This window comes from Podarcis bocagei (genome assembly GCF_964188305.1).
Source record: "Podarcis bocagei genome assembly, chromosome: 1".
NCBI lineage: Eukaryota > Metazoa > Chordata > Lepidosauria > Squamata > Lacertidae > Podarcis > Podarcis bocagei.
The window spans coordinates 5,159,545-5,185,139 of record NC_138125.1 but is presented as its reverse complement, the minus strand read 5'-3'; the positions used below and the strand labels follow the sequence as shown (position 1 = coordinate 5,185,139).

General features: G+C 48.6%; 1 protein-coding gene and 2 long non-coding RNA genes across 5 annotated transcripts in view; all 3 read left to right on the top strand.

The window, feature by feature from the left end:
• FRMD6 (FERM domain containing 6) overlaps positions 1-19,834 on the top strand; it is a 148,869-nt gene extending 129,035 nt beyond the window's left edge. For all 3 annotated transcript variants that reach the window (XM_081192581.1, XM_081192580.1, XM_081192582.1), the window contains 8 exons: positions 107-262; positions 2,336-2,401; positions 3,672-3,740; positions 8,476-8,650; positions 9,447-9,782; positions 12,935-13,069; positions 15,956-16,047; positions 18,785-19,834. In XM_081192581.1, coding sequence (XP_081048707.1) covers positions 107-262; positions 2,336-2,401; positions 3,672-3,740; positions 8,476-8,650; positions 9,447-9,782; positions 12,935-13,069; positions 15,956-16,047; positions 18,785-19,069 — 1,314 coding nt within the window. In that variant the 3' untranslated portion in view covers positions 19,070-19,834. The remainder of the gene's footprint in view (positions 1-106; positions 263-2,335; positions 2,402-3,671; positions 3,741-8,475; positions 8,651-9,446; positions 9,783-12,934; positions 13,070-15,955; positions 16,048-18,784) is intronic.
• Positions 1-25,309, top strand: part of LOC308587544 — a 187,879-nt gene extending 162,570 nt beyond the window's left edge. The window contains exon 2 of the long non-coding RNA XR_014008430.1: positions 20,476-25,309. This is a non-coding gene — a long non-coding RNA (uncharacterized lncRNA). The remainder of the gene's footprint in view (positions 1-20,475) is intronic.
• On the top strand, positions 17,757-18,773 carry LOC308587638. Its single transcript, XR_014008499.1, has 2 exons — positions 17,757-18,188; positions 18,609-18,773. It is a non-coding gene; the product is annotated as an uncharacterized lncRNA (long non-coding RNA).
• Positions 25,310-25,595: the final 286 nt, after the last annotated feature.

Below are 25,595 nucleotides of genomic sequence, written 5' to 3'. Positions count from 1 at the left end.
GAAGGCTGTGTGAAGTCGTCTCTGGTCCACTGTTATTTCGCCTAGCAAACCTGAGATTCCCAGCCAGGTGCAATTAACACCCAGCGCCCCTTCTCTCTCTCGGCAGGTGGTGGCAAAGAGAGGGAAGGACTACATCCTGAAGCACATTCCCATCATGCACAAGGACCAGTGTGCCCTGACAGCCTCTGAGGCCCATCTGAAGTACATCAAGGAAGCTGTCCGCCTCGATGACGTGGCTGTGCATTACTATAGATTGTATAAGGTACGGGGGAGGCAGAATCAAACGGGTCCAGTTAGAAGAAGAAGAGTTTGGATTTGATATCCTGCCTTTCACTCCCTTTAAGGAGTCTCAAAGCGGCTAACATTCTCCTTTCCCTTCCTCCCCCACAACAAACACTCTGTGAGGTGAGTGAGGCTGAGAGACTTCAGAGAAGTGTGACTGGCCCAAGGTCACCCAGCAGCTGCATGTGGAGGAGCGGAGATGCGAACCCAGTTCCCCAGATTACGAGTCCACCGCTCTTAACCACTACACCACACTGGCTCTCATTTTGTGTTCTCCTTTCCCTTCCTCCCCCACAACAAACACTCTGTGAGGTGAGTGGGGCTGAGAGACTTCAAAGAAGTGTGACTGGCCCAAGGTCACCCAGCAGCTGCAGGTGGAGGAGCGGGGAATCGAACCTGGTTCCCCAGATTACGAGACTACCGCTCTTAACCACTACACCACACTGGCTCACCTTAGGCAAGGCAAGAGCCGCTGATCAGTTTGTGTCTTCCATTTGGGAAGGCGAAAAAAATTTGTGTCCCTGGTCATTATTCTCCCTCCCCCTCCTGGCCCCAAAACAATAGGTTTTGACCTATAAAGCCTTAAACGGCTCAGGACTGCAATACCTCCAGGACCGCCTCTTTCCATATGAATCTACCTGACCTTGAGATCGTCTTCTGAGGTCCCCCTTTGTGTGCCTCCTCCTCAAGAGGTCCGGAGGGTGGCAACACGAGAACGGTGCCTTCTTTGCAGTGGCTCCCCATCTGTAGGATGCTCTCCCCAGGGAAGTTTGCCTGGCGCCTTCATTACACACCATTAGGTGCCAGGCAAAAATGTTCCTTTTTAACCAGGCCTTTGGTTGATCTGTTTGACATCCTATACTCTTTTAAAATGTGGCTCTTTTCGGGGGGGTGTTAATTGGGTTGTTGTTTTTATTTTGATTTTATATGTTGTGATCTTTTCTGTGAACCACCCTGAGACCACCAGGTATAGGGTGGTATATAAATAATAATAATAATAATAATAATAATAATAATAATAATAATAATAATAATAATAATACAGTCATACCTCTTGTTACGTTCGGTTCAGGTTACGTCTTTTCAGGTTGTGTCCCGCAGTAACCCGGAAGTACCGGAAAGGGTTACTTCCAGGTTTCACTGCTCGCGTATGCGCAGACGCTCAAAATGACGTCGCGAGCATGCGCAGAAGCAGTGAATCTCGACACGCGCAGACGCGGGTTGCGTTCCCCTCATGTTGCGAATGGGGCTCCGGAACGGATCCCATTCGCAACCAGAAGTACCACTGTAATAAGAAGAAGAATAACCTCCGGAAAATTTAGTGCTGCGTTTTCACATGGCTCGTTGAGAAACTGCAACGGTGTGTGTTTGCAACGACACTCTTCAGAATCAGCTGTAAAGATAAGTTGCAAGGTCTGATGACGGAGGCCATTATTCAGCCTGGCCACCAGGCTTTAGCCCTCTCTTCTGGAGGACAGCTGCATTTCAGAGCGGGGGGTGTTGCAAAATCGCAGGGGGTCATTCTAGAGGATTAGGGGTTCCTTCCAACCCTGCAGTTCTGTGTTTCTGTGAAAAGCTGGGGCGCTAGCAGCAAGCAAACATCTCCCAGACCAATCTGGCACTGGACACTAGAGGGCACCCTTGGCTAACCTGATGCCTTACAGATGTTTTGAACTACAATTCCCATCACCCCCAGCGAGCACGGCTGGGTAGTAGAGATGTGCGTCTTTGAGGATTTACAGCCCCAGAGCCTTCAGGGCTTTATAAGTAACCAGTGATAGCTAGAATTTGGAACGGGATTGTGAGGGAAGCCAGCGAGGTGTAGCCCTTGTGCTAGCTGGTGCTGATGGGAGTTGTAGTCTGAAACATCTGGGTTGGGGAAGGATGCTGTGTTAATCCACACACAACCTTGCTCTGAAGAATCAGGGGGCCCTCTTTTTTTCTCCATGTCTGAACCCTCCTTTTCCCAAGTAAAACAGCCGTTCGAATTGTGTGTGCGAGGTGAGGGCTTTGTAAAAGGGCAAAAAGAGTCATTATCATTTCTTTCTCGCAGGACAAGAAGGAAATCGAGGCCTCCCTCACCCTAGGGATTACCACTCGAGGCATCCAGATATTCCAGGTACGCGCCTCCAAAACATTATATACTGTGGGAGATGGCTTCTTGCTTTCCCAGACTTAAGCCGGCTTGCTTTCAACAGGCTAAACTCTGCATGGAATCTGGGATTTGGATTTCCGGGGGGGGGGGGGTGGAATGATGATTCACAGTCCTTCTGAGTTTTGAGGCTTGCCTGAAAGCAGGTAAACTCGTCTCCATGCTGGAGAGTCCAGGTTTTGGAGAGTAGAGCTGCAGAAAGAGATGGGGAGAGTTTTCTGAAACCTAAGATGTGCACAGATGTACCTTTTTTTAGAAAAGATGTACCTTTTTAGGAAAAAAAGACCACCAACATTTCTGCTCCCGTGGGATAACACACACACACACACAAACACTTTGCAGTCATTCTCCTACTTGGCTGCCTGCCTTGAACCTCCCATTTTATATTGTAAAATTCTGCAAATGGTAAATATATTCAGCTATCGTGGCTGCCGGGACGCGGGTGGCGCTATGGGTTAAACCACAGAGCCTAGGACTTGCTGAGGGTTGGTGGTTCGAATCCCCGCGACAGGGTGAGCTCCCGTTGCTTGGTCCCTGCTCCTGCCAACCTAGCAGTTCGAAAGCACGTCAAAGTGCAAGTAGATAAATAGGTACCGCTCTGGCGGGAAGGTAAACGGCGTTTCCGTGTGCTGCTCTGATTCGCCAGAAGCGGCTTAGTCACGCTGGCCACATGACCTGGAAGCTGTACGCCGGCTCCCTCGGCCAATAAAGCGAGATGAGCGCCGCAACCCCAGAGTCGGCCACGACTGGACCTAATGGTCAGGGGTCCCTTTACCTTTATCATGGCTGCCAGTTCATTTCTGCACGCAGTTCAAGCTACTCATACCTGTCTTTAAACCCCTGAGCAACTTAGGCCCCAAATAGCTGGAAAAACCCCTTCCCTACAGACCCCCTTGGCTGTTAAAATCAGCAGAAGGGGCTGTCTCGGTAGTCCCACCTCCCTCAGAAATTCACAGCCGTGGTGGCAGCAGCTTAGGAGAGGGTCTTCTGTGTGGTGGCCCCTAACCTGTGGAAATTCCTCCCCCACGGAGGTGCGTCTTTCATTGTACGCGGAAGACACATCCCTGGCGCCTGAGACATGTCTTTTCAGGGCCTGTTCCTGTGAATGTAATCTGCTTTAACTGTTTTTTAGTTTTACATTGCCGTAACCCACCATGAGGCATGCTAGGGAAGGGCAGGTAATAAATATAATGGTGTCGTTGTCTCTCTCTCCCCCCCCCCTTTTCTTCCTTCCCAGAATGTCAACAGCGAAAGGCAGTTGCTTTATGACTTCCCTTGGACGAACGTGGGGAAACTCGTGTTTGTGGTGAGTAGGGAGATACCAAATCAGCTTCGCTGCTCAATTCCTTGCAAATATGCTGCCTGTGGCACAGATTTGCACGATGGGTTTTCTTGGGGCGCACGGTTGGGGTAATCTCGTGCTGTTCCGGTTGCTTCACCTCAAAATGGAGATTGTACGAAAAGGGTCAAGGGGGAAGGATGGTGAGGCAAGCTAACATATTTTTTTGGAAAGGTTTAGTTTGGCCAGGGGGGAAGATAAGTAAAGCGGGGACGCAACCGGAGAGTATAATGTGAAGAAAATACAAAAGAAAGCATTTCTCTAAACGGCACATGGTTATGTGCAATGGACATGGGGCGTGCTGTGGTTTAAACCATGGAGCCTCTTGGGCTTGCCAGTCAGAAGGTCGGCAGTTCGAATCCCCACAACGGAGTGAGCTCCCGTTGCTCTGTCCCAGCTTCTGCCAACCTAGTAGTTTGAAAGCACACCAGCACAAGTAGATAAATAGGTACCACTGCGGTGGAAAGGTAAACGGTGTTTCCAGGCGCTCTGGTTTCCATCACGGTGTCCCGTTGTGCCAGAAGCAGTTTAGTCCTGCTGGCCACGTGACCAGGAAAGCTGTCTGTGGACAAACGCCGGCTCCCTCGGCCTGAAAGCGAGATGAGCGCCACAACCCCAGAGTCGGCCACGAGTGGACCTAATGGTCAGGGGTCCCTTTACCTTTACCCAGGGTGGCTGGGGCTACCCAGTCAGGTGGTCAGCAAATTAATGACAAATTTATTATTATTATTCTTGATCACTGAATTAGATGGCTTTAAAAGAGGATTAGTCAAATTCATGGAGGATAAGGGTCTTACGCTGCTACGACACAACACCACCTTGCAGCCTCTTGCAGACTTGCTAAGCTAGCACTAACTAACGCATCATCAATTCTAGCAGTGGAGATAAAACACAGCATGTAGCCAGCGGTGGCCCTAATCCTCTTTCTTTTTTTAGGTGCGCATTAAAATGAAATTTTATTTGCTGACAATTTGTGCCTTTGGGGGAGGAGGAGGAGGCCTTTTGCAGCTTCTTCACTTTGTGCTTGATTGTCATGGTTCTAGGGGTTGCTTGTGCGTAAATCGACGCCACACCTGGCTGGGTTGCCTGAGTGAACCCTTTCTGTCTGGACAGCCACTCGCCTGTGGCTGACTCAATCGCTGGCAGAATCCGTCAGTGGGCGTTTCTTGAACTTCTTCCAGCAAAGAAGTTCTTTGACGCCTAGTCTCCGCCTACTCTCCCTGCGTGGAAGCCTTCTGCGCAGGGAGGGTGTGGGCAGCAGAGGACCCGTGCTCTCCCCGCTGGTCCCCGGCGAGGAGTCATGGAGCCACCTCGCCGATTCCCCCATCTGCCCCCCTTCTCCACTGGTGCTACGCTGATTTCCTTCCCCAGAAGATGTGCTGCTTCTCTCCCTCCCGGGACGCTCTCCGGAATCATTCTGGAGCCCTCCCTCTCCCCTGGCTCCGATGGCAGTTCCCTGACATTGATGGTTCTGTTTCTCGTTTTCTTGGCCTTGGTTTTCTTCTTCCTTGCTTCGATTTTTTTGTGTCCATCTGGTAGTTTTCCGCTTCTCGTTAATGTTTCCCTTCTCCCAAGCAGCTCTCGCATACTTTTGACAAGGAAACTTGAGAACAGAGTCAGTCAGCTGCATGCGCTCGAAGGGCGTAGCTTGCCTTCTGACACCTCTGCAGGGACCACCTGCTAGTGCCCTGTTCTGATCAATAACATCCACAATCGCTACCGGCGCTGTGGTCTAAACCACTAAGCCTCTTGAGCTTGCTGATCAGAAGGTTGGCAGTTCGAATCCGCACAATGGGGTGAGCACCTGTTGCTCTGTCCCAGCTTCTGCCAACCTAGCATTTTGAAAGCATACTAATGCAAGCAGATAAATAGGTACCACTGCAGCAGGAAAGTAAACGGCGTTTCCATGTGCTCAGACTTCTGTAACAGTATCCCGTTGCGTCAGAAGCGGTTTAGTGCTGCTGGCCACATTACCTGGAAAGCTGTCTGTGGACAAACACCGGCTCCCTCACCCTGAAAGCGAGATTAGCGCCACAACCCTATAGTCACCTTTGATTGGACTTAACCATCAGGGGTCCTTTACCTTTTTTATGTGCAAGGATTAATTCTCCTTCAAGAGCTACAGGGAGGTATTTAACATTTGAGGATTTTGTGTTTGAATATTTTGCTGGAAGCCGCCCAGGGTGGCTGGGGCTACCCATTCAGATGGGCAGCAAATAAATAACAAATTATTATTATTATTATTATTATTATTATTATTATTATTATTATTATTATTCACTGAATTGGATGGCTTTAAAAGAGGATTAGACAAATTCATGGAGGATAAGACTGTCGGTGGGTACCAGCCCCCATAGCAATGCTCTGCTTGCCCTGTTGGAGGCTGTGTGACCCAGGATATGGGTTGCTGGGAATCACAAGTGGGGAGATGGATGCTCTGGTGCTCAGGTGCGGCAGAAGGCTTCTAGGTGGGACATGACCTGGAAAGCTGTCTGTGGGCAAATGCCAGTTCCCTCAGCCTGTAAGTGAAATGAGCGCCGCAACCCCATAGTCGCCTTTGACTAGACTTAACCGTCCAGGGGTCCTTTACCTTTACCTGCAGTCGCTACCGGCTTGCCCACATGTGGTCGAAAGGAAATATAGGCAACTCAGCCAATCTCAACGTAGCGTTTGAAGACCATGATGGCCACCTCATGAGCCGACGGTGGCGGGGAGAAAGAAAGAGGTCTAATCCTCTTTTAAAGTTGGAGGAAGTTCCGTAGTTTGCGCAAAGAACTCCTTTCTTTTATCTGTCCTGAATTTTCCAACGTTCAGCTTCATCAAACATCCAGGAGTTCCAGTGTTGCGAAAGAGGGAGAAAAACGTTTCTCTGTCCACTTTCTCTGTGCCATGCATAGTTTTATAAACTTCTGTCACGTCGCTTGTCCTTCGCCTTTTTCCTAAACTAATAAACCCCAAATGCTGTAACTTTTCCTCTGAGGGGAATTGCCTGATCTCTTGGATCGTCTTGGCTGCCCTTTTATGAACCTCTCCTAACTTTACAATATCCTTTTTAAGGTGAGGCGACCAGAACTATAAAGTTTCTGGGTTTTAGTATCGGACTGGATCGTCGTTGTTGTTTTTCTGAGAAGCAGTGCTTTTTAATTACAGCGTATTTTAAACCCCGCATTTTAACAGTGCCGTGCGGTCTTTGGTAAACTGCTTCAAAGCCACCTTTAACAATTAAAGATAATTTCAAGGCAGCGCCTTAGAGAGGCTGCCTTGCTTTTTTAAAGATTCAACCCCGCTAGCAAGCTCTGCCGCAGTTTGATTTGGGGCCTCGCGCATCCAAAGCCGGCGCTTCTATTTTTTGTTTCGTTCTTCTTTTACGAGATCCACTTCCTGGCAAGAAATAAAAACCCTCTCAAAGCTGCTTGCGATAAAATACTTACAGAATAATAAAGCGGCAACAAATAAAGCAGAGCAGCCAAAAGTGTTAAAAACAACCAAGTCAGTTTTACTGAGGCAGGCAGCTGATAAAAGTCTTCCTTGGAAGACTGAATTGGCCTTCAAAGGCTGGGGAAGAGCAGGATTCTTGCAGAGTCTCTCTCAGCAGTGTCTCCCCAAAAGCAGGGGCCACAAGGACCCTTCCCCCCGAGGGCCACATTCCCCTCTGAAAAGGCATCTAGGGGCCACATCCCAGCAGGAGGCAGGGCCAGCAGGAAGAGTGGGTGGAGCAAAAAATGTATTTTTTTTTTGTACTGTAGCTTAGTTCATCTATAGCCATTGGCAGCCCTCTCCTCCACAAATTTGTCTAATCCTCTCTTTTTTCTTAAGACATAATTTTTTATTGATTTTCACAGGTTTTACAAATTTACTTATATTTCAATACAGTCATACCTTGGTTGCTGAACTCCTTGGAACGCATACATTTCGGCTCCCGGGCAATCAAAAACTGGAAGTGAGTGTTCCGGTTTTCAAACGATTTTCAGAAGCCCGATGTCCGGCGCGGCTTCCGATTGGCTGCAGGAGCTTTCTGCAGCCAATGAGAAGCCGTGCTTTGGTTTCTGAACATTTTGGAAGATTGCTCGACTTCCGGAACAGATTCTGTTCGACTTCCAAGGTACAACTGTATATGTTTTTCTTAAAATTGTTGACTCCCCACCCTTACTTCCATGGTGTTTTTATTCCACCTTATACCTACTGTTTTATATGACATACTTTAATCTAATACAAATTAACCTCAATAATAATAAAAATATTTATTTATACATACCCCGGACATCTGACTCGGTTTCCGCAGCCATTCTGGGAGGCTTCCAACAAAACATTAAGAATTACATTAAAACATCAGTCATTAAAAACCTCCCTAAAGAGGGCTGCCTTCAGATGTCTTCTAAAACTCAGGCAGTTGTTTATTTCCTTGACATCTGATGGGAGGGCGTTCCACAGGGCGGGCGCCACCACCGAGAAGGCCCTCTGCCTCACCATTGTTTTCATTCCACTGCTCATAATTCGGACGCTGCCCGCATTTTCATTTGTCTACAGCAGTTCTTCAAATAGTCAAGTCCAAGTTGGGGGATATCTCGCTGCAGGAAGGAGTTTCACAGTTTAACTCTGCGCTGCGTACAGAAGTGCTTTTGCTTTTGCATCCTGAATCTTATGGCAGCGTCCGGTCTCCAGGCCGCAGCTGACTCCCGAATGCGCTCCTTTCTCTCCGCAGGGCAAGAGGTTTGAGATCCTGCCCGACGGCTTGCCCTCTGCCCGCAAGCTCACCTACTACACTGCCTGCCCCTTGCGCTCGCGGCACCTCCTGCAACTCCTGAGCAACAGCCACCGCCTCTACATGAACCTGCAGCCCGTCCTGCGGCAGATCAGGAAGCTGGAGGAGAGCGAAGGTAGGAATTGCCCTGTCTCGGCCCTTCTTTGCTTCAGCCTGTGTCTCCTGCCTGCCAAGGGTGCTAGTCCACAAGGTTTTGAGCAGCCAGGAGAACAGGAAGCTGATGTCTGCTGAGTTTAAAAGTGCAGCTGTGGGAACGGAAGCCACTGTGGCCCCTTTTCTAGGGATGGGGGGACATGGAGGAGCTGTGAGATTATGGGGGGGGGGCCTTGGTTGAGTTGTAAAGGGAAATAAAGGTAAAAAGTAAAGGGACTCAGCTGGCGCTGTGGTCTAAAACCCTGAGCCTCTCGGGCTTGCCGATCAGAAGGTTGGCAGTTTGAATCCCCGCAATACTGTGAGCTCCTGTTGCTCTGTCCCGGCTCCTGCCAACTTAATAATAATAATAATAATAATAATAAAATTTATTTATACCCCGCCCTCCCCAGCCAAGATCGGGCTCAGGGAGGCGAACACCCAATATAAAACCAAATTGATTGAAATACAACTTAAAAACAAGATTAAAATATAACATTAAAACAGCCTCATTTCAATGGAAACTCAAATCAAAAACTTTTTGGGGGATGAAAACGTCAGGTCTTCACCAAGGCTAACTATCCAGACTGGTCCTACATGGGACAGAATAAAGCCAAGGAAGTCCTTAGCAGTGTGAAAGCACGCCAGTGCAAGTAGATAAATAGGTACCATTGCAGCAGGGAATCAAATTGATTCCAATTGATAACCCAGCTGGCGGCTGGAGAAAGAGAGGGGTGTGGTGCCGTGTCTCTCCCCTGACTCTCCCCAGCTTTCCTCCCCAGAGAAGAAACAGTACCGCGAGTCTTATATCAGCGACCTGGAGATGGACCAGATGGAGAAACGTTCCCGCGCGAGCGGCAGCAGCTCTGGGAGCATGAAGCACAAGTGCCTCTCCCGCCTCTCGACCGCCAGCCACAGCAGCTCGCACACGTCGGGAATCGAGGCTGACCCCAAGCCCAGGGGCGAGCAGGGGGGCGAGGAGGACTTCCTGCTGCCCTCCGCCCACCACAAACTGAGGGCCTGCAGCTCCCTGACCAGCCACGGCAGCTCCCACACTTCGGGCGTGGAGAGCAGCGAAAAGGAGCGCCTGGAGGAAGAAGACTCCTCCCAGGAGGACGGTAAGTCCGGCAGCAAGGGCAGCGCCGAGCCTGCAGGGCGGGCCCCTCCCTTTGGGGACGGATGGGCTGGTTACATTTCCACGCTGTAGTTCACTCAGCCGGACCCCCACAAAAAAAGCACGTAGGGCATAGGATGTAAATCAGATCACCCAAAGGCCTGGTTAAAAAGGAACGTTTTTGCCTGGCGCCCAAAGGTGTGTAATGAAGGCGCCAGGCGAACTTCCCTGGGGAGAGCTTTCCACAGACGGGGAGCCACTGCAGAGAAGGCCCCGTTCTCGTGTTGCCACCCTCCGGACCTCTCAATGAGGGAGCATACAAAGAAGGGCCTCAGATGATGTTCTCAGGGTCCGGGCAGGTTCATATGGAAAGAGGCGGTCCTTGAGGTATTGTGGTCCTGAGCCGTTTAAGGCTTTATAGGTCAAATCCAGCCCTTGGAATTGGGCCCAGAAACAGATTGGTAGCCAGTGCAGTCAGACCAGGATAAGTGTAATATGCTCAAACCATCTTGCTCCGGTGAGCAACCTGGCCATTGAATTCTGCACCAGCTGAAGTTTCCGAACCGTCTTCAGAGGCAGCCGTACATGGAACGCATTGCAGCAATCTAACTTTGAGGTTACCAGAGCACAGACAACAGTAGTTAGGCTATCCCTGTCCTGATAGGGGCGTAGCTTGGCCACCAGCCAAAACTGATGGAAGGTGCTCCAGGCCACTGAGGCCACCTGAGCCTCGAGCGACAACAAAGGATCCAGGAGTACCCCCAGGTTGCGAACTTGCTCCTTCAGAGGAAGTATAACCCCATAACAGAACATCACAAATCGTATCGTAAGACCTTTATTGGCATCACATACAACATCCCAAACAAATCAATACAGAATTTCCACTTCCCCAGTGGCACAAAACATTTGCTAAAAGGAAGGAGGCAGAGCAGTCTATTGTCATATCTCTATTTTTTTTTAAAGATATTTATTAAGATTTCAACATATTACAAAATATGCAAAAAAAAACATGAAAAAAGGATTAAAGAAAAAAATATAGAAGAAAAAAGTAAAAATACAAGATGAAAACAATTAAAAAAACAGATTGGTCTTTCCATATCTTATCTTTCATTTGCTTGTTTCCCCGACCTCCTCACACCTCCCTTTTTGTATTCCAGTTCAAATTAGTTAGTTCAGCAAATCCTTTCCCTCTTTGATTTTATCTTAATCTCTTATCTTAAAATATAATAACTTTAAGTTATCACCTATTAACGGTGATAAATCAATACAGAATTTCCACTTCCCCAGTGGCACAAAACATTTGCTAAAAGGAAGGAGGCAGAGCAGTCTGTTGTCATATCTCTAGGTCTCCAGAGAGATCAGACATGTGCAGTGTATTTTGACAACAAAAAACCAAATAGAGATATTTAGCCACTAACTTGGTGAGCTCCTGATCATTCCCCAGTAATAGAAAATGTATGACCTCTGACTCTGGTTTCCAGTTGGGGATGCAGAGTTGATCTAGAAATTGCTGGCGGAGACCAGCATATAGTTTACAATGAAGAACCATATGTGTGAGGGTTTCCACCAGGTGGTCTTCACCTGGGCAAGTTCTTTCTCCTTCCACCCTGCCTGAGACCCTTCCCCAAAGGAGGTTGGATGGGTTTGAATTAAACCTGGCCAGGGAAAATGCCCTTCTTTCTTGAGGGTTAAGCAGAAACTCAAGGTAATGATGGTTAGTTTCATGTGCCCAAGAAAGTTGAAAATAAAGAGGGGAACATGTTTTCTCTGCTGCTACTGTTAGTTCTTGGCTTTCAATTACCGAACATCACGTTCTTGTCTCCATTACCGAACATCACAAATGCAGAATAAACCCTATAGGATTGTTGACAAGTGATCAGTGAAACAATTGCAATCTATGGTCAACGAAGAAACAACTAAAAAAGGGGAAAGGGTTAAGCACCCCCTCCAACTGCAGTTTCTTGGTTTCTGGCTGCAGCCTTGCACCTCTTTTCAGTTTTTGGAAAGATCGCAGTCACGTTTCTTGTCTGCTTTGACGCAAAAGCATCTGCAAATACGGTACAATGAAAATGTCTTTGTTTTTCCAAAGCCCACATATATGAGGGTGGGCAGGAACCGTATTTAGGTTCAGTGCGGCCCTAAGCTACTGAAGGTAATGGGGCCCTTTATATGTCCAACTGTCCTTTGTCAACAACAAATTGTCACTGTTTTTTGTGTTGAATATATGCTATATGGTCATTTATGGACCCAATAGGTATCTAAAGCCATTTGCACATGTTGCCATGCAACCCATCCATGCAGAATGTAGGCACCATATACAGTGGTGCCCCGCAAGACGAAAAACTCGCTAGACGAAAGGGTTTTGCGTTGCTTCGCTAGACGAATTTCCCTATGGGCTTGCTTCGCAAGACGAAAACGTCTTGCGCTTTTTTTTTTAAGCCGCTTGAAGAGGCGCAGTTGCGACGAACCGTGCTTCGCAAGACGAAAAACATCGCAAGATGAAAAGACTCGCGGAACGAATTCTTTTCGTCTTGCGAGGCACCACTGTATATAGAAATGAGCAAACCAGTGATATTTTAGGGAGCAGGCTAGCAGGCGGGGACCATGACTTACAACATAGGAGCCTACACAACACAAAACACTGTAGGTTTTAATTGTTTTTTATCTTATAGTTTGGAAATGTACATCCAGGTTTTTTTCCTTTAATTTTTTGGGGGGGCCTCCAAGAGAGTGGGGCCCTAAGCTATAGTTTGTTTAGCTTATACAGTCATACCTCAGGTTACAGCCGCTTCAGGTTGTGTTTTTTCAGGTTACAAACCTCCAAAACCCGGAAGTACCGGAACGGGTTACTTCCGGGTTTCGGTGGTCGCGCATGCGCAGAAGTGCTAAATCACGCTTTGTGCATGTGTAGAAGCGCCGAATTGCAACCCATACGTGCGCAGACACGGGTTGCAAACGTTGCAGGTTGCAAGCGTGCATCCCACACGGATCACGTTCGCAACCCGAGCGCCCACTGTACGTAAATCCTGGATGGGGGAATCCCAAGGTCCTCTGCATGGGGGATGAGACGATGCTCTGCTGTGTCCTCCGTGCTCTTCCCTGTACTGCAGCCTCCCTTCCCCACTCCCATCTCACACCCCTCCGTCTTTGGTTCAGAAATAGAGATGCTGGTTGATGACCCCCGAGACCTCGAGCCCACGAGCGAAAGGTCCCTGGACGACGTGAGTCCCGACGTCTGCATTTACATCACCGAAGACATGCTCATGGCCAGGAAGTTCAACGGGCACTCAGGTAAACCTCCCAGGAGCTCGGCATAAGCAAGGAAGCAATTAATAACAAGAACAACAACAACAGCAATTTATTATTTATACCCTGCCCATCTGGCTGGGTTGCACCAGCCACTCTGGGCGGCTTCCAACAGAATATTAAAATACAATAATCTATTAAACATTAAAAAGGGATGCGGGTGGTGCTGTGGGCTAAACCACAGAGCCTAGGACTTGCCGATCAGAAGGTCGGCGGTTTGAATCCCCGTGGCAGAGTGAGCTCCCGTTGCTCAGTCCTTGCTCCTGCCAACCAAGCAGTTCGAAAGCACGTCAAAGTGCAAGTACATAAACAGGTACCGCTCCGGCAGGAAGGTAAACGGCATTTCCGTGCACTGTTCTGGTTTGCCAGAAGCAGCTTAGTCATGCTGGCCACATGACCCGGAAGCTGTATGCCGGCTCCCTCAGCCAATAAAGCGAGATGAGTGCCGCAACCCCAGAGTCGGCCACAACTGGACCTAATGGTCAGGGGTCCCTTTACCTTTTTATTAAACATTAAAAGCTTCCCTAAAGAGGGCTGCCTTCAGATGTCTTCTAAAAGTCTGGTAGTTGTTTATTTCCTTGACATCTGGTGGGAGGGCGTTCCACAGGGCGGGTGCCACCACCGAGAAGGCCCTCTGCCTGGTTCCCTGTAACTTGGCTTCTCGCAGCGAGGGAACTGCCAGAAGGCCCTCGGCGCTGGAGGCTCGGCGGTAGAGTGTCTGCTTTGCACACAGAAAGTCTAGGGTTCGTGGAATCATAGAGTTGGAAGGGACCCCGAGGGTTATCCAATCCACCTCCTTGCAGTGCAGGAATCTCGGCTAAATCTCAGAATCGCTCCCTGCCCGGCAGCGTCTCCAGAAAAGACTCGTGTCTGGAAACCCCAGAGTGCCATGACTCAAAATCAGGCAGCTTCCTATTTGAATCAGCTCCTTCTTCAGAACATCTTCAGGTGGCGATGGGAAACACTTCCTGCCCCTAAAGCCCAGGGAGGATGAAATTTAAAGGATATTTCGTTAAATATGCTAAGATAATTTAAATAGAAATACTTGCAAATACCAGATTGGCCTAGGATTTAAATATGTGATTTTATATAATAATATGTTTAAAGTTTATATGAAAAGAAGTTAATTGACTAAGTAAATTTTATGAGAAATTAGTCTTGGAAAACTGTTACAATGATATACATGGAAATTCAGCCAGGGGGATTTGAGGAAGTCACCTAACAAAGTTAATAATAGTGGAATAATTGCAGTTAAGATTTATGCGTGTTTGTTTGTTTATAAATTTGGAAAATCAATTTTTAAAAAATTGAAAATAAATAAATAAAGCCCAGGGGAACTGCTGCCAGTCAGTGTGGGTAATGCTGAGCGTTTGGCAATGGCCTTGGCGTGATCAACTCCTGCCCAGAAACCCGTGTCCCTACTGTGGAAGGACGTGTGGATCCAGAATTGGCCTCCACAGTCACTTACGGACTCATTGTTAAAACCGTGTCTATAGAAGACAATCTTACTCAGCTAGAAGTGTTGGCCAAAAAAAGAATACTGAGCTAGATAGACCAAGAATCTGTCTTGGTATGAGAATAATAATAATAATAATAATAATAATAATAATAATAATTATTATTATTATTATTATTATTATTATTATTATTTATTATTTATACCCCACCCATCTGGCTGAGTTTCCCCAGCCACTCTGGGCGGCTCCCAATCAAATGTTAAAAACAGTACAGCTTTAAATATTAAAAACTTCCCTGAACAGGGCCGCCTTAAGGTGTCTTCTGAATGTCAGGTAGTTGTTTATCTCTTTGACATCTGAAGGGAGGGCGTTCCACAGGACGGGCGCCACCACCGAGAAGGCCCTCTGCCTGGTTCCCTGTAGCCTTACTTCTCGCAATGAGGGAACCGCCAGAAGGCCCTTGGAGCTGGATCTCAGTGTCCGGGCTGAATGATGGGGGTGGAGACGCTCCTTCAGATATACGGGACCGAGGCCATTTAGAGAAAGTTTCCTACATTCTTAAATATCACAGAACCACATATTTGTAGATTTGGAAAGGGACCACAGGGGTCATAAATTCCAAGCCCCTGCAATGCAAGAATCTTTCTCCCCACCTGAGACTCGAACCCACAACCCTGAGATTAAGGGTCTCACTCTCTGCCGACTGAGCTATCCATCAGAAATCAAATAAACATCTTTGATTTCTTCTGAGAAACCCTGCCAAGCTATCGAAGAAATAATACACAGGTGAGGTTGTATCCGGCTATGCCATGCTCAACAAAGGAGAATCGTAGAATTGCAAAGTTGGAAAGGGGTACTAGGGGTCATCTAGTCCAACCCCCCAGCAGTGCAGGAATCTGGACATAGTGCACCACACAGCAAAATTCATTAAATAGGGATAAATAAACAATCCGTGCCAAGTTGAGATTTCCCAGGAAAAATAAGTAATAAGCAAGAACTACATAATCTCACCATCCATTTGAACTGTAATGGCTACAGTCAGTTTAATCAATACCCTGAAACTGAAACTGAAATTGTGTTTTGTCTTAAAAAGCTATCGGATGATAAAAGAGTGGACGGGGTCTAATATCACATTGGCACTTCATGTTCCAAGGCGTGATAAATGTGGACCGTCTCTGGACAAAATGGTTTTCGGGGATATATTACCAGTTTTGTCTCTTGAGCCACGTTCGCCCATTCCCACATTCTGAAAATGCAGCCGGGTGGTGGCGAAGCAATTGGATTTTTCCATTACTCTAAAAAGCAGGCTTCTGATGTACTGTTCCCTAAGGGGTACTTAGCGGTTCTGTTAAGAACTGGGCCGCCCTTGAATAATGAGGAACCTCGGCTCTTTGCTTTCTTGTTTCCAACACAGGATTAGTCGTCAAAGAAGTCAGTTCGTCCACTTCCAGCTCCTCGGAGACCGTGGTCAAGCTTCGTGGCCAAAGCATTGATTCATTGCCCCAGGTTCGTAAGTTCTGCATGAGTCCATAAAGTTCTGCATCCGAGGCCATAAAACCATAGAATTGTGGAGTCTCTAGTGCAGGGGTCAGCACACTTTTTCAGCAGGGGGCCGGTCCACTGTCCCTCAGACATTGTGGGGGCCTGGACTTTATTTTTTGGGTGGGGGAATGAACGAATTCCTATGCCCCACAAATAACCCAGAGATGCGTTTTAAATAAAAGCACACAATCTACTCATGTAAAAACACCAGGCAGGCCCCACAAATAACCCAGAGATGCGTTTTAAATAAAAGCACACAATCTACTCATGTAAAAACACCAGGCAGGTCCCACAAATAACCCAGAGATGCATTTTAAATAAAAGGATGCTTTCTACTCACGTAAAAACACGCTGATTCCCGGACCATCCGCAGGACGGAGTTAGAAGGCAATTGTGCTGGATCTGGCCCCCGGGCCGTAGTTTGCCTACCCCTGCTCTAGTGCAGGGATGTCAAACAGGTAGATCGTGATCTATTGGTAGATCACGGGGTGTCTGTGGTAGATCACTGGACCCTCCCCCCACCCCACAAAAGCTCAACACCTCTGGTAGATCACTGCCAGTTTTGTTTTTAATAGTGGGACCAGATCTCAGTCTCTTGAAAGCTGGACGTGCCTGCTCTAGTGTTTTCCTTAAGCCAGTGGTTTTCAGCCCGTGCGCCGTGGCACCTTGGGGTGCCTTGAATGATGGTCAGGGGTGCCGTGGGCAAGACTGGCCTCTGTCCCTCTTTCCTCCCCTCCCTCCTCTGATGCCCTCTTGCGTCTCTGCCTCCCAAAGGCTTGCAGGGCTGTTTGAGTTTTTTAATTTTTTTATTAGTTTTTATTAAATATTACAAGAAAAGAAAAAGAAAAAAGAAATAGAAACAAAAATCAATACATAACACGCAGACTAGAAAAGAAAAGAGACGAAAGCTAAAAGAAAAGAAAAAAAGAAAAAAATACTTTTCATAATCAATAATGCCAAATTTATACTTCGAACATTTCTCTCTCTCTCTCTCTCTCTCTCTCCCTCTCTCTCTCTCTCTCTCTCTCTCTCTCTATATATATATATATATATATATATATATATATCCTAGTTAAAATATTCCACCGCATTCACCACACGTCTCTTAGTTTCTACTTCACCTTTACACCTGTTCTTCAGTCACTCCTTTTTCTTGAGTTCTTTCATAGTCCATCAAATCTTTGTCTTCTCTATATTCTTCACAAGGTTAGTCTCAGCACAACCAAACTTTTGTATTTGAGGCTTGCAGGGCTGTTTGTTGCCGCAGCAGCCCTGGCTGCAAGCTCCGCAGGCGAATGGTGCCTCTGGGGCTGGCCAGGGGGCGCTGCTTGCCAGCAGCTAAAGCAGCCTCAGAGTAAGCAAGTGGGGCAGGGAGTCCAGCCAGCCAGTCCGCCGTTCCTTGCTGTTGGGAATGGACGGACAAGTGCCAGGCCTCTGTGGGGCAGTGTGAGGAGGCACCTCTCTTTGGGGATGCTCAGAGATCAGGGGCGGCGGCAGCGGCAGCTGCCCAGAGGACTCCCAAGGAGAGGGGAGAGGAGGCGGAGGGAACCCTCCACAAGGGAGGGTGTCCGAAAAGGGGTGAGGGGCTGCCAGTTCTGCAGGTAAGGGGGGACCTAACTGGGCTCCTGAGCCCCACAAGGGAGCCAAGGAAGAATGTAGTTGGTCAAGGGAGCTGTGGACTCCAAAAGGTGGACAGCTTCTGCCTGAAACCCTTCTATGGTTATATTTTCTGAGAATCCTCCGGAAAAACAATCTCTCAAAGGACCTGTTGATGGCATTTTACCACTGTACTGTTGAGAGTGTATTAATTTATGGTCTCTGTGTGTGGTTTGGGAGCTGCACGGCCAGGGAAAAAACAATGCTGTCCAGGGTTGTAAAGACTGCGGAGAGAATAACTGGGTGCACTCTTCCCACCTTAGATCAAACCTATGCTTCCAGGTGGCATAAGAAAGCTGCAGAGATAGTGCAGGATAGTGCGCACCCCGGAAATGATCTCTTTCAGCTTCTGCCTTCTGGAAGAAGGTACAGGGTTATAAAGACTAGGACTAGCTGCCTGAGAAACAGTTTTTATCCAAATGCGATTTTGGTTTTAAACGCAGTGTAAGGTAGTCTCTGTGGGAGTATATTGTATTTAATGATGGGGTATCGGAGGGGTTTTTTGGGGGGGTTAAGGGACGCGGGTGGCGCTGTGGGTTAAACCACAGAGCCTAGGACTTGCGGATCAGAAGGTCGGCGGTTCAAATCCCCACGACATGGTGAGCTCCCGTTGCTCGGTCCCTGCTCCTGCCCACCTAGCAGTTCGAAAGCACGTCAAAGTGCAAGTAGATAAATAGGTACCGCTCCAGCAGGAAGGTAAACGGCGTTTCCATGCGCTGCTCTGGTTCGCCAGAAGTGGCTTAGTCAGGCTGGCCACATGACCCGGAAGCTGTACGCCGGCTCCCTCGGCCAAGAAAGTGAGATGAGCGCCGCAACCCCAGAGTCGTCCGCGACTGGACCTAATGGTCAGGGATCCCTTTACCTTTAAGGTAGTCTCTGTGGGAGTATATTGTATTTAATTATGGGGTATCAGAGTTTTTAGAGGGCTAACCAAGCTGGGATAGCAGGCTTGTTGGTTTTTGAAGGTCTGATGCGGGGTTTTTTCAATTCCGTTGTTCTGTATGGGACAATGACAATAAAGATTATCATTTCCTGTTTCCTGCAGACGGCCTGCCGGAAGCCAAAGACCTCCACTGACCGGCACAGCTTGAGCCTGGACGACATCCGGCTCTACCAAAAGGACTTCCTGCGACTGGCGAGCCTCTGCCAGGAGACAGCCCAGAGCTACACCTTTGGCTGTGGCCACGGACTGGCCGAAGAGGGCCTCTACTGCAACGGCTGCTTGGCACAGCAATGCATCAACATTCACGACGCTTTCCCCGTCAAGAGGACCAGCAAGTACTTCTCTCTGGATCTCGCCCACGAAGAAGTCCCGGAGTTTGTCGTCTGACGCTGCCTCTCCAGAAACGCCTCCGGAGCTGGGTACTCGAGAGGGAGGTTGACCCAAGAAAGAGGACCACAGATTGCCTGGATTATTTCTGGTGCCATAGCAGGGGCATATAGAGATATATATTCCCCGTCAATTTTTCTTCTCGGATACTACACAGATCCTGTGTGTTGCACTTTGACAAAAATGTGCCTGTCCCAAAGGCGGTTTCTTTCTGAATCGATGTCCGCGGTGGGATTTGCTCTGGAAACACGGCGGTCTTCTGTTCTCGGAAAAGGGGAGGCCAGCCTTCAGCACTTGTTGGCTCTCTCGTTTTGACAAGAAAAACAGATGCACAAAGATTGGCTTTTTAATTTTATTTGCCTCACGCCAAGCTGCCGTCTTTCTTCCGCGCTTCAGGTGGCCGTGGCTTCTTTCTGCGTCACATTTTGCAGCTTTCTTTGGGTCGGCCGTCGTGGCATCGATGCTGAAAGCGAGGACATCGGTCTCTATAGTCTTCTTTCTCCCCCCCCCCAACCCTTTTTACTTCCTGCACTGTGTCAAGCCAAAGAAATCATCCCAAACGGGAAGCCATTGAGACCACAGGTGTGAGCAATAACTGACCAAAGGGACTTTGTCCTCCTTCGGTCGAGAGGCCTGGGGGAGGGCGGCAAGTGTGTCGCGATGCAGTCGGGCCACCATTCTCCTGTTCTTCCCCACCGAAAGGAAAAGGACTGCGGGGACATCATCTCCCATCTGATATTTTGTGTTGTTTACAAAAGAAAAAGGGGAAGAAAAAAAAGAGGCCTAAAAACCAATGTTCAGAAAAGTGGGATTTTGAAAGCTGCTGGAAGCGTTTTCATTTGAGGTGGAAACAACCTCATGAACAGATAATCTGTCAGGATGTAGCAATAAGGTTTGCTGACCAAAGTACCTTAAATTTGAGAGAGAGAGAGAGAGAGAGAGAGAGAGAGAGAGAGAGAGAGAGAGAGAGAGAGATTATATATAAAAATGCGTATATAAGTATAGAGAGGAGTATTTGTTTATTGTATGCTTGAACTTGCAGATCTCCCATTTTACGTTTTGTTTTTCTGTTTTAAATGCCTTTTGTAGAAAAAGTTAACTACCCCCCCCAACACCCCATGTTACATATATAGACAATCTTATAAGCTCTACTTACACACAGGGAAGAAAACTTGCTCCCCTTTTCTTTTTGCTGTCGAGGGAGGGGGGTGTTGTTGCTGCGTCGTAAGCATGGCGTCTTCCTCAGCCCCATAATATATCTTTGCTGTTTTCTTTTTTTGAACTGGGTCTTCTTTGTATCCTGAGATGCTCCCTTCTGCCATCCTCTGACCACAGGCTCGTTAGGAGAATAGTTTTGCCCCCTTACCATTCAGCATAGCTCTTATAAAACAAACAAGCCCAAACAGTAACATTTGTGGGCAGCAAACGCATCTTTGACCTGACCTCCTATGTGCAGCTATAGCAAGATTGCATCTTGCGTGTGTTGAGCTTGCACGATTTCGACCATACGCGGTCGGAGGCAGACCGGTTGGAATCACGCACCTGAACTCCAAACGAGGTAGAGATCTTTATAGAGCTCCTTACGTTCTCCGCCTTGCTTGGGGGGCAAGGCCTGCTCAGGGGGCCACCTCGGGGATACTCGTGCAAGATCTCGCAGGGCCATCTGGGTTCCTGCGAGATTTCATGTGAGCATCCCAGAGCCAGTGTTCTGGGCTGGCCTTCATCCCCAAGTTAAGACAGAGAGCTAAGCTGTCTTAAAAGCTTTTTTTTGCTGCTGGATCCGTGTGGTTTACCCGGCACAAAAGGAGCTTTTAATCTCTCTGCCTTACTTGCACACACCTGGTAGCTGCAGACACGACTCCAGGGGTTTGGGTATATATGATTTTCCTGCATACGCAGAACCCTTGGAACCAAACCTCCACGTAAGATGTACAATATTTATTAGTCTTCCGTGGAATAAAATAGCGCAAAGGTATGTGCACTGCCAGAGAGCTGGAATTCGCCATGACTTCTGCTTCGTGATCCAAGCAGTAGCAAACATATTTCGGGGGGGGGGAGCCCCATATTCTGTGCTGAGCAGCGTTCCCCATAACCTGAACTTTGAGCCGAGAGCTTGAGAAGGTGACGCTCGGCTTCTTCGTTCTTCTGGAAAAGTTGTGCCATTCTCCAAGGGGAAGGAGGCTGGTGTTCAGAGGATGGCCATGTTGGAATTATGTGTTTTCAGTAAACAGGTGTGGGTTGTCCCCTCTCTCAAATTGTCCCAAGACCTTCAGCCGTTCTGCGGGAGCGGGGGAAGCAAAACGATTTAAGTTTCTTAGCACGATGCCTTTTTTAAAAAAGCACGCGAACAAATATTTTTTGAGAGGTTTTGTATTCACAGCCACACAGCATCGCCATATTTTGATACACTTGTCTTTTTTCTAACTGGAGCCTTTCTTAAATATATATATGTACCTGTATATATATATTATTTTATAAAGCTGAAAGCAAGGATATTTTTCTAAAGAGGCAGAAAATTTCCATTCTTTCCTTTCCCTCCCCACCTTCCCCCTGTTTTGGTATCCAAATAGGCTGACCAACTAATCAGTATTAAGAGTTGAGCCAAGAGAAGTCTCAAGTTGGGCACGTCTAGATTCTGCCAATTGCTTCAGATGATCTTTCACTGGCACCTGCGCTCCTCAGCATGTCAGCACAAGATGTTTGCAGCTTCCTTTTGAGATTTTGCTTTGTGATACAGGCAGGGGTGTGTATGTTTGTGTGTCGTAAAGCAGCAGTTGCAGTGAGACTGCGTGTCCTTTATGTTGTGCTTTGCCATTGGCACTGCCCGTTTGGCACAGGTGCCTCCTCTTCTCCATAGCATTCTGGTACCAGCCGTTGCAAATTGCAGACTCCACCCCTGGCAGGCCAATCTTAATCCCTCCTCAGCCAAGGATGGCGACCTGTCAGAGTTTGTCTTGGATTCAAGCACCTGGTAGGCTGCAATACACGGAGAGTAGACCGTGCTGGGCTTGGAGGACTGTACATAAAGGAGCACTGTTGTCGTTGCTTGCCCTGTTCCTTGCTTCCCATTGGACAGACCTCTTGTCATTTGACGCACCATCAGAATTTGCCCGCCCAGATCTGTAGACAGAGGCTGGATCTAGGTGAGACAAATTTCGGCAAGGAACGAGGCTGACCTTTCACGCTGGTGTGGTGGTCAGGGTGCTTGAGAAGGGCAGGTGATATTACCAATAAGCTTGACTGGTTTACCCTGGAGACTTTATTTTGGAGAAGGAAGAGGAGATTTTTTGAAATGTGTCATTTCCCAGTCTCCCGTGAATGCCCCAGCACCGCACGATCGCACAAGTCAGCCATCGCGGTTTGCATAACACTTTCCTCTGTGTCTCTTGAGACACAGGTAATAACAGCGACAGCTCACCTGACGCGACCCTTTCGTCCGTCCCAGGCGCATGGCTGCAGCCAAATTCCTTGATTCTGAATTCCTATCGATCAGCTTTTTGTTGTTGCTGTTCCTGAGCTGAACTTCTGAACAATCTAAGGCAGCCTTTGCTAACCTGGTGCCGGGCAGAGGTGTTTAACCTACAGTTCCCATGAGCTTCCAGCGTCATGCAGCCAAGCAGATGGGAACTGGGTCTAAACACCTTTGCACAACACCAGCTTATCCAAGGCTGATCTCAAGTCATAATATCAGGCAGCAGTCAATTTGTACGGTGAAGCTGCAGGCTGATATTAAATGCAGATGCACATACACACATCCTGATCTAATCTGAGTTGGATTCAGATGAGCATCTGTGTCATGGAGGAACACCTGTGAAGTCGTTATGCAGTGATGAGAATTTTCCTCCATAGGGTCTAGCCGCATGTGAGGGCCAAGTCTCGGCACACTGACTCAGCCGATTTGAAACATGAGGGAGGTGAGCTCAAAAGTGCCTTATTCGCAAATGCCATAGGTGGGCACACGGCTTCAGCTGTGCCTGCCGTTTGGCGAAGTTTGAAGCCGCCTCCGTCACCCAGCCTGTTGTCTTGCGTCCGATCAAAAATGGAGAAGTTCTGTAGATAAAACACTTCTTGCCATTAGACAGCAGTATCATCCTGGCGACCGAGCGGAGGAATGTTCCGGATTTCGGTTCACCGCTGTGTTGACAAAGGCGAGTATTGCGCCTTGCGAGACTGAGCTGTGTGATTGGACAAGCCATCTCGTTTCTCGTCTTTCTGGCTTTTTTTGGTGTAGAAGTAAAGATGTTCTGCGGACATAATCGGAAGCCGTATCTTACGGTCGCACAAAAGCCGAGGCTGGATCTGTGGGTCTGTGTTGCCGCTGCTTAAAATAAGACTTAAAACAAGAACAACAGTTGACCTGGTGTGCGGTCGGTTGTCTGGCTTCTGTGTGATAACACTTGCCTTGCAGGGAATGCTAGCTTTGTTTTATAGAACCAGCTGTGATGGTCTTTGTGCATAAACTTTCAGTTTATTTGGACGGGTTCAGCTGAAAACCCACTGCTTGTGTGTAAGTCTTGCATGGCGGCATAAGCCACGGACAGAGACCCCGAGCAATGAGTGCAGGGGGAATTAGACGCATAACCAGACAGCACGCCAGGAAAAAGTTGCCTTTGTGGGTCCAAGCAGTGTCTTCAGAGATGTGCTGGTGGGTCCCAGTGGATGTCAGCGGTGTGACAAATGTGTGCTTTGTCCCTTCCCGATCCCCACAGCAAATGGAGGCAGAATTGCCCAGCTGGTTCTAAGGGTGGGCAAGGCCTTCAGATGGCAGCAGGGCCTGCCAGGTAGTGGCACCATCCTTGAGAAGTCCAACTTCACACCTGAAGAGAGGTCAGCTCTGGGAATGGGTCCGCAACTCGGTGCTTGCATCCAAAGCAGTGCGGTCTCTTCTTCCATTAGTGCAAGGATTTGTGCCGTGGGACGTCCCCCTCGCCTGCACCCTCCCCAAATCTGCTCTGGATTTAGCAGGCCAGGGAGGGGGGAAAGTGCCAAGCTAACTCCTTGCCCTAACCGGACGAGGGACTCAGTACCACTTTGGATATGAGTCCCTGCTTTGCACGCCTCGCATCCCAGTTTCTAACCCTGGCATCTCCAGCGACCGGATCCCAACTTGCAGGGCGGAAAGCTGCTGCCAGCCAGAGCGAGACACTATATTCGCAGGTAGACCAGTGGCTTCGCTCAGTGTGGTTGAAGGCAGTCTGTTCACACTTCTGCCTGCTTCATGTCTAAAGCGTGGATCTAATTTTCAGAGAAGGTGCCTTACAGGGAGTCAGGCCAGCTCAGAATTCCCTACACCAGCGTTTCCCAAACTTGGGACTCCAGCTGTTGATGGACTACAACTCCCATCATCCCTAGCTAGCAAGGATGGTCAGGGATCATGGGAGTTGTTGTTGTCCAAAAGAAGCTGGAGACCCGTGTTGGGGAAACACTGCTCTACACTGACCGGCAGTAGCTGTCCGGGGGCTCGGGCAGCAGACATTCCCAGCGTGACCCAGAGGTGCTGCTTGAAATTGCACCTGAGAACCTTCTTTCTGCAAATCACTGGGCTTGGCGGCCTCTAATGCGCAGGGATGCTCAAACTCCTCCTGACCCCTTCCTCAAAAGGAGGCGTGTTGGTTCCTTGCCCCATGCCCTCCCCTTTCCATCAGCAAAAGACATACGGGGTGGGAGCTGCAATGAACCAATCCCTGCTCCACTGCTCCTTTAGACCTGAGCAAACCAGAGCCGCAGAGGTCCCTTCCGGGGTCACCGGGGGCACGAACGTCATGGCAGCCTCCAGGGTCCTCACTGTGCCATGAGGGGCGGCACTGAATTGTGCCACTGGGGAAGATAGCCTTTGGCCCTTAACGTGTTGGTGTGGTTTAAGGGAAGGGTGTATGGAAGAAGCAAGTCCTTTTGTATTATAGATGTCCAAAGGAGGCCATATGCTACCAGCCTGTATTTTTATATATATCTCTATCGTATATACTTTTTGCATTTCTGGGAACCCTTTACCGGGTCTGGGTTGCGCCCCGGTTGCTGTCGCCGCAGACCCCCAGCTCCAAGCGCTGCACCGCTCAGACGAGCCCCTGCTCCTTTCTGTGAAAGGCTCTTCCCCGTCCGGGCGGTGGGCAGTGGCGCGCCAGCAGCCGGGAGCAACGCGCTGAAAGGAGCATAGCCAATTTGCGTTTGTCACGCGGGACGTTTGCAGTGCGCGGCCTTCTGTTCGAAGAAATGACAATAAAAGTCGCAGTTTACATTGCAGTAGCTCCTCTGGTCTTTTTTTTTTTGAGCGGAGCGTCTCCCTCCCCACACTAAGGGGGTGGTGGGGAAACCCAGCCGTCAAAATAGCACATACATATCTGCATTCTCGACTGGCGACCGAGAGAGAGGTGAGTCAGAGGAGAGAAGGTGGAGCCATAGAGTCCTCGGGCTCCGTAAACACCTTGGAGATCCAGCATAACAAAGAGGGGCATGTTTGCTGTTGTGAATTCTTCCTTAAGTCCTGAGGCAGCCATAGGAAAGCTATAGTCCCTCTTCCTCACTTATT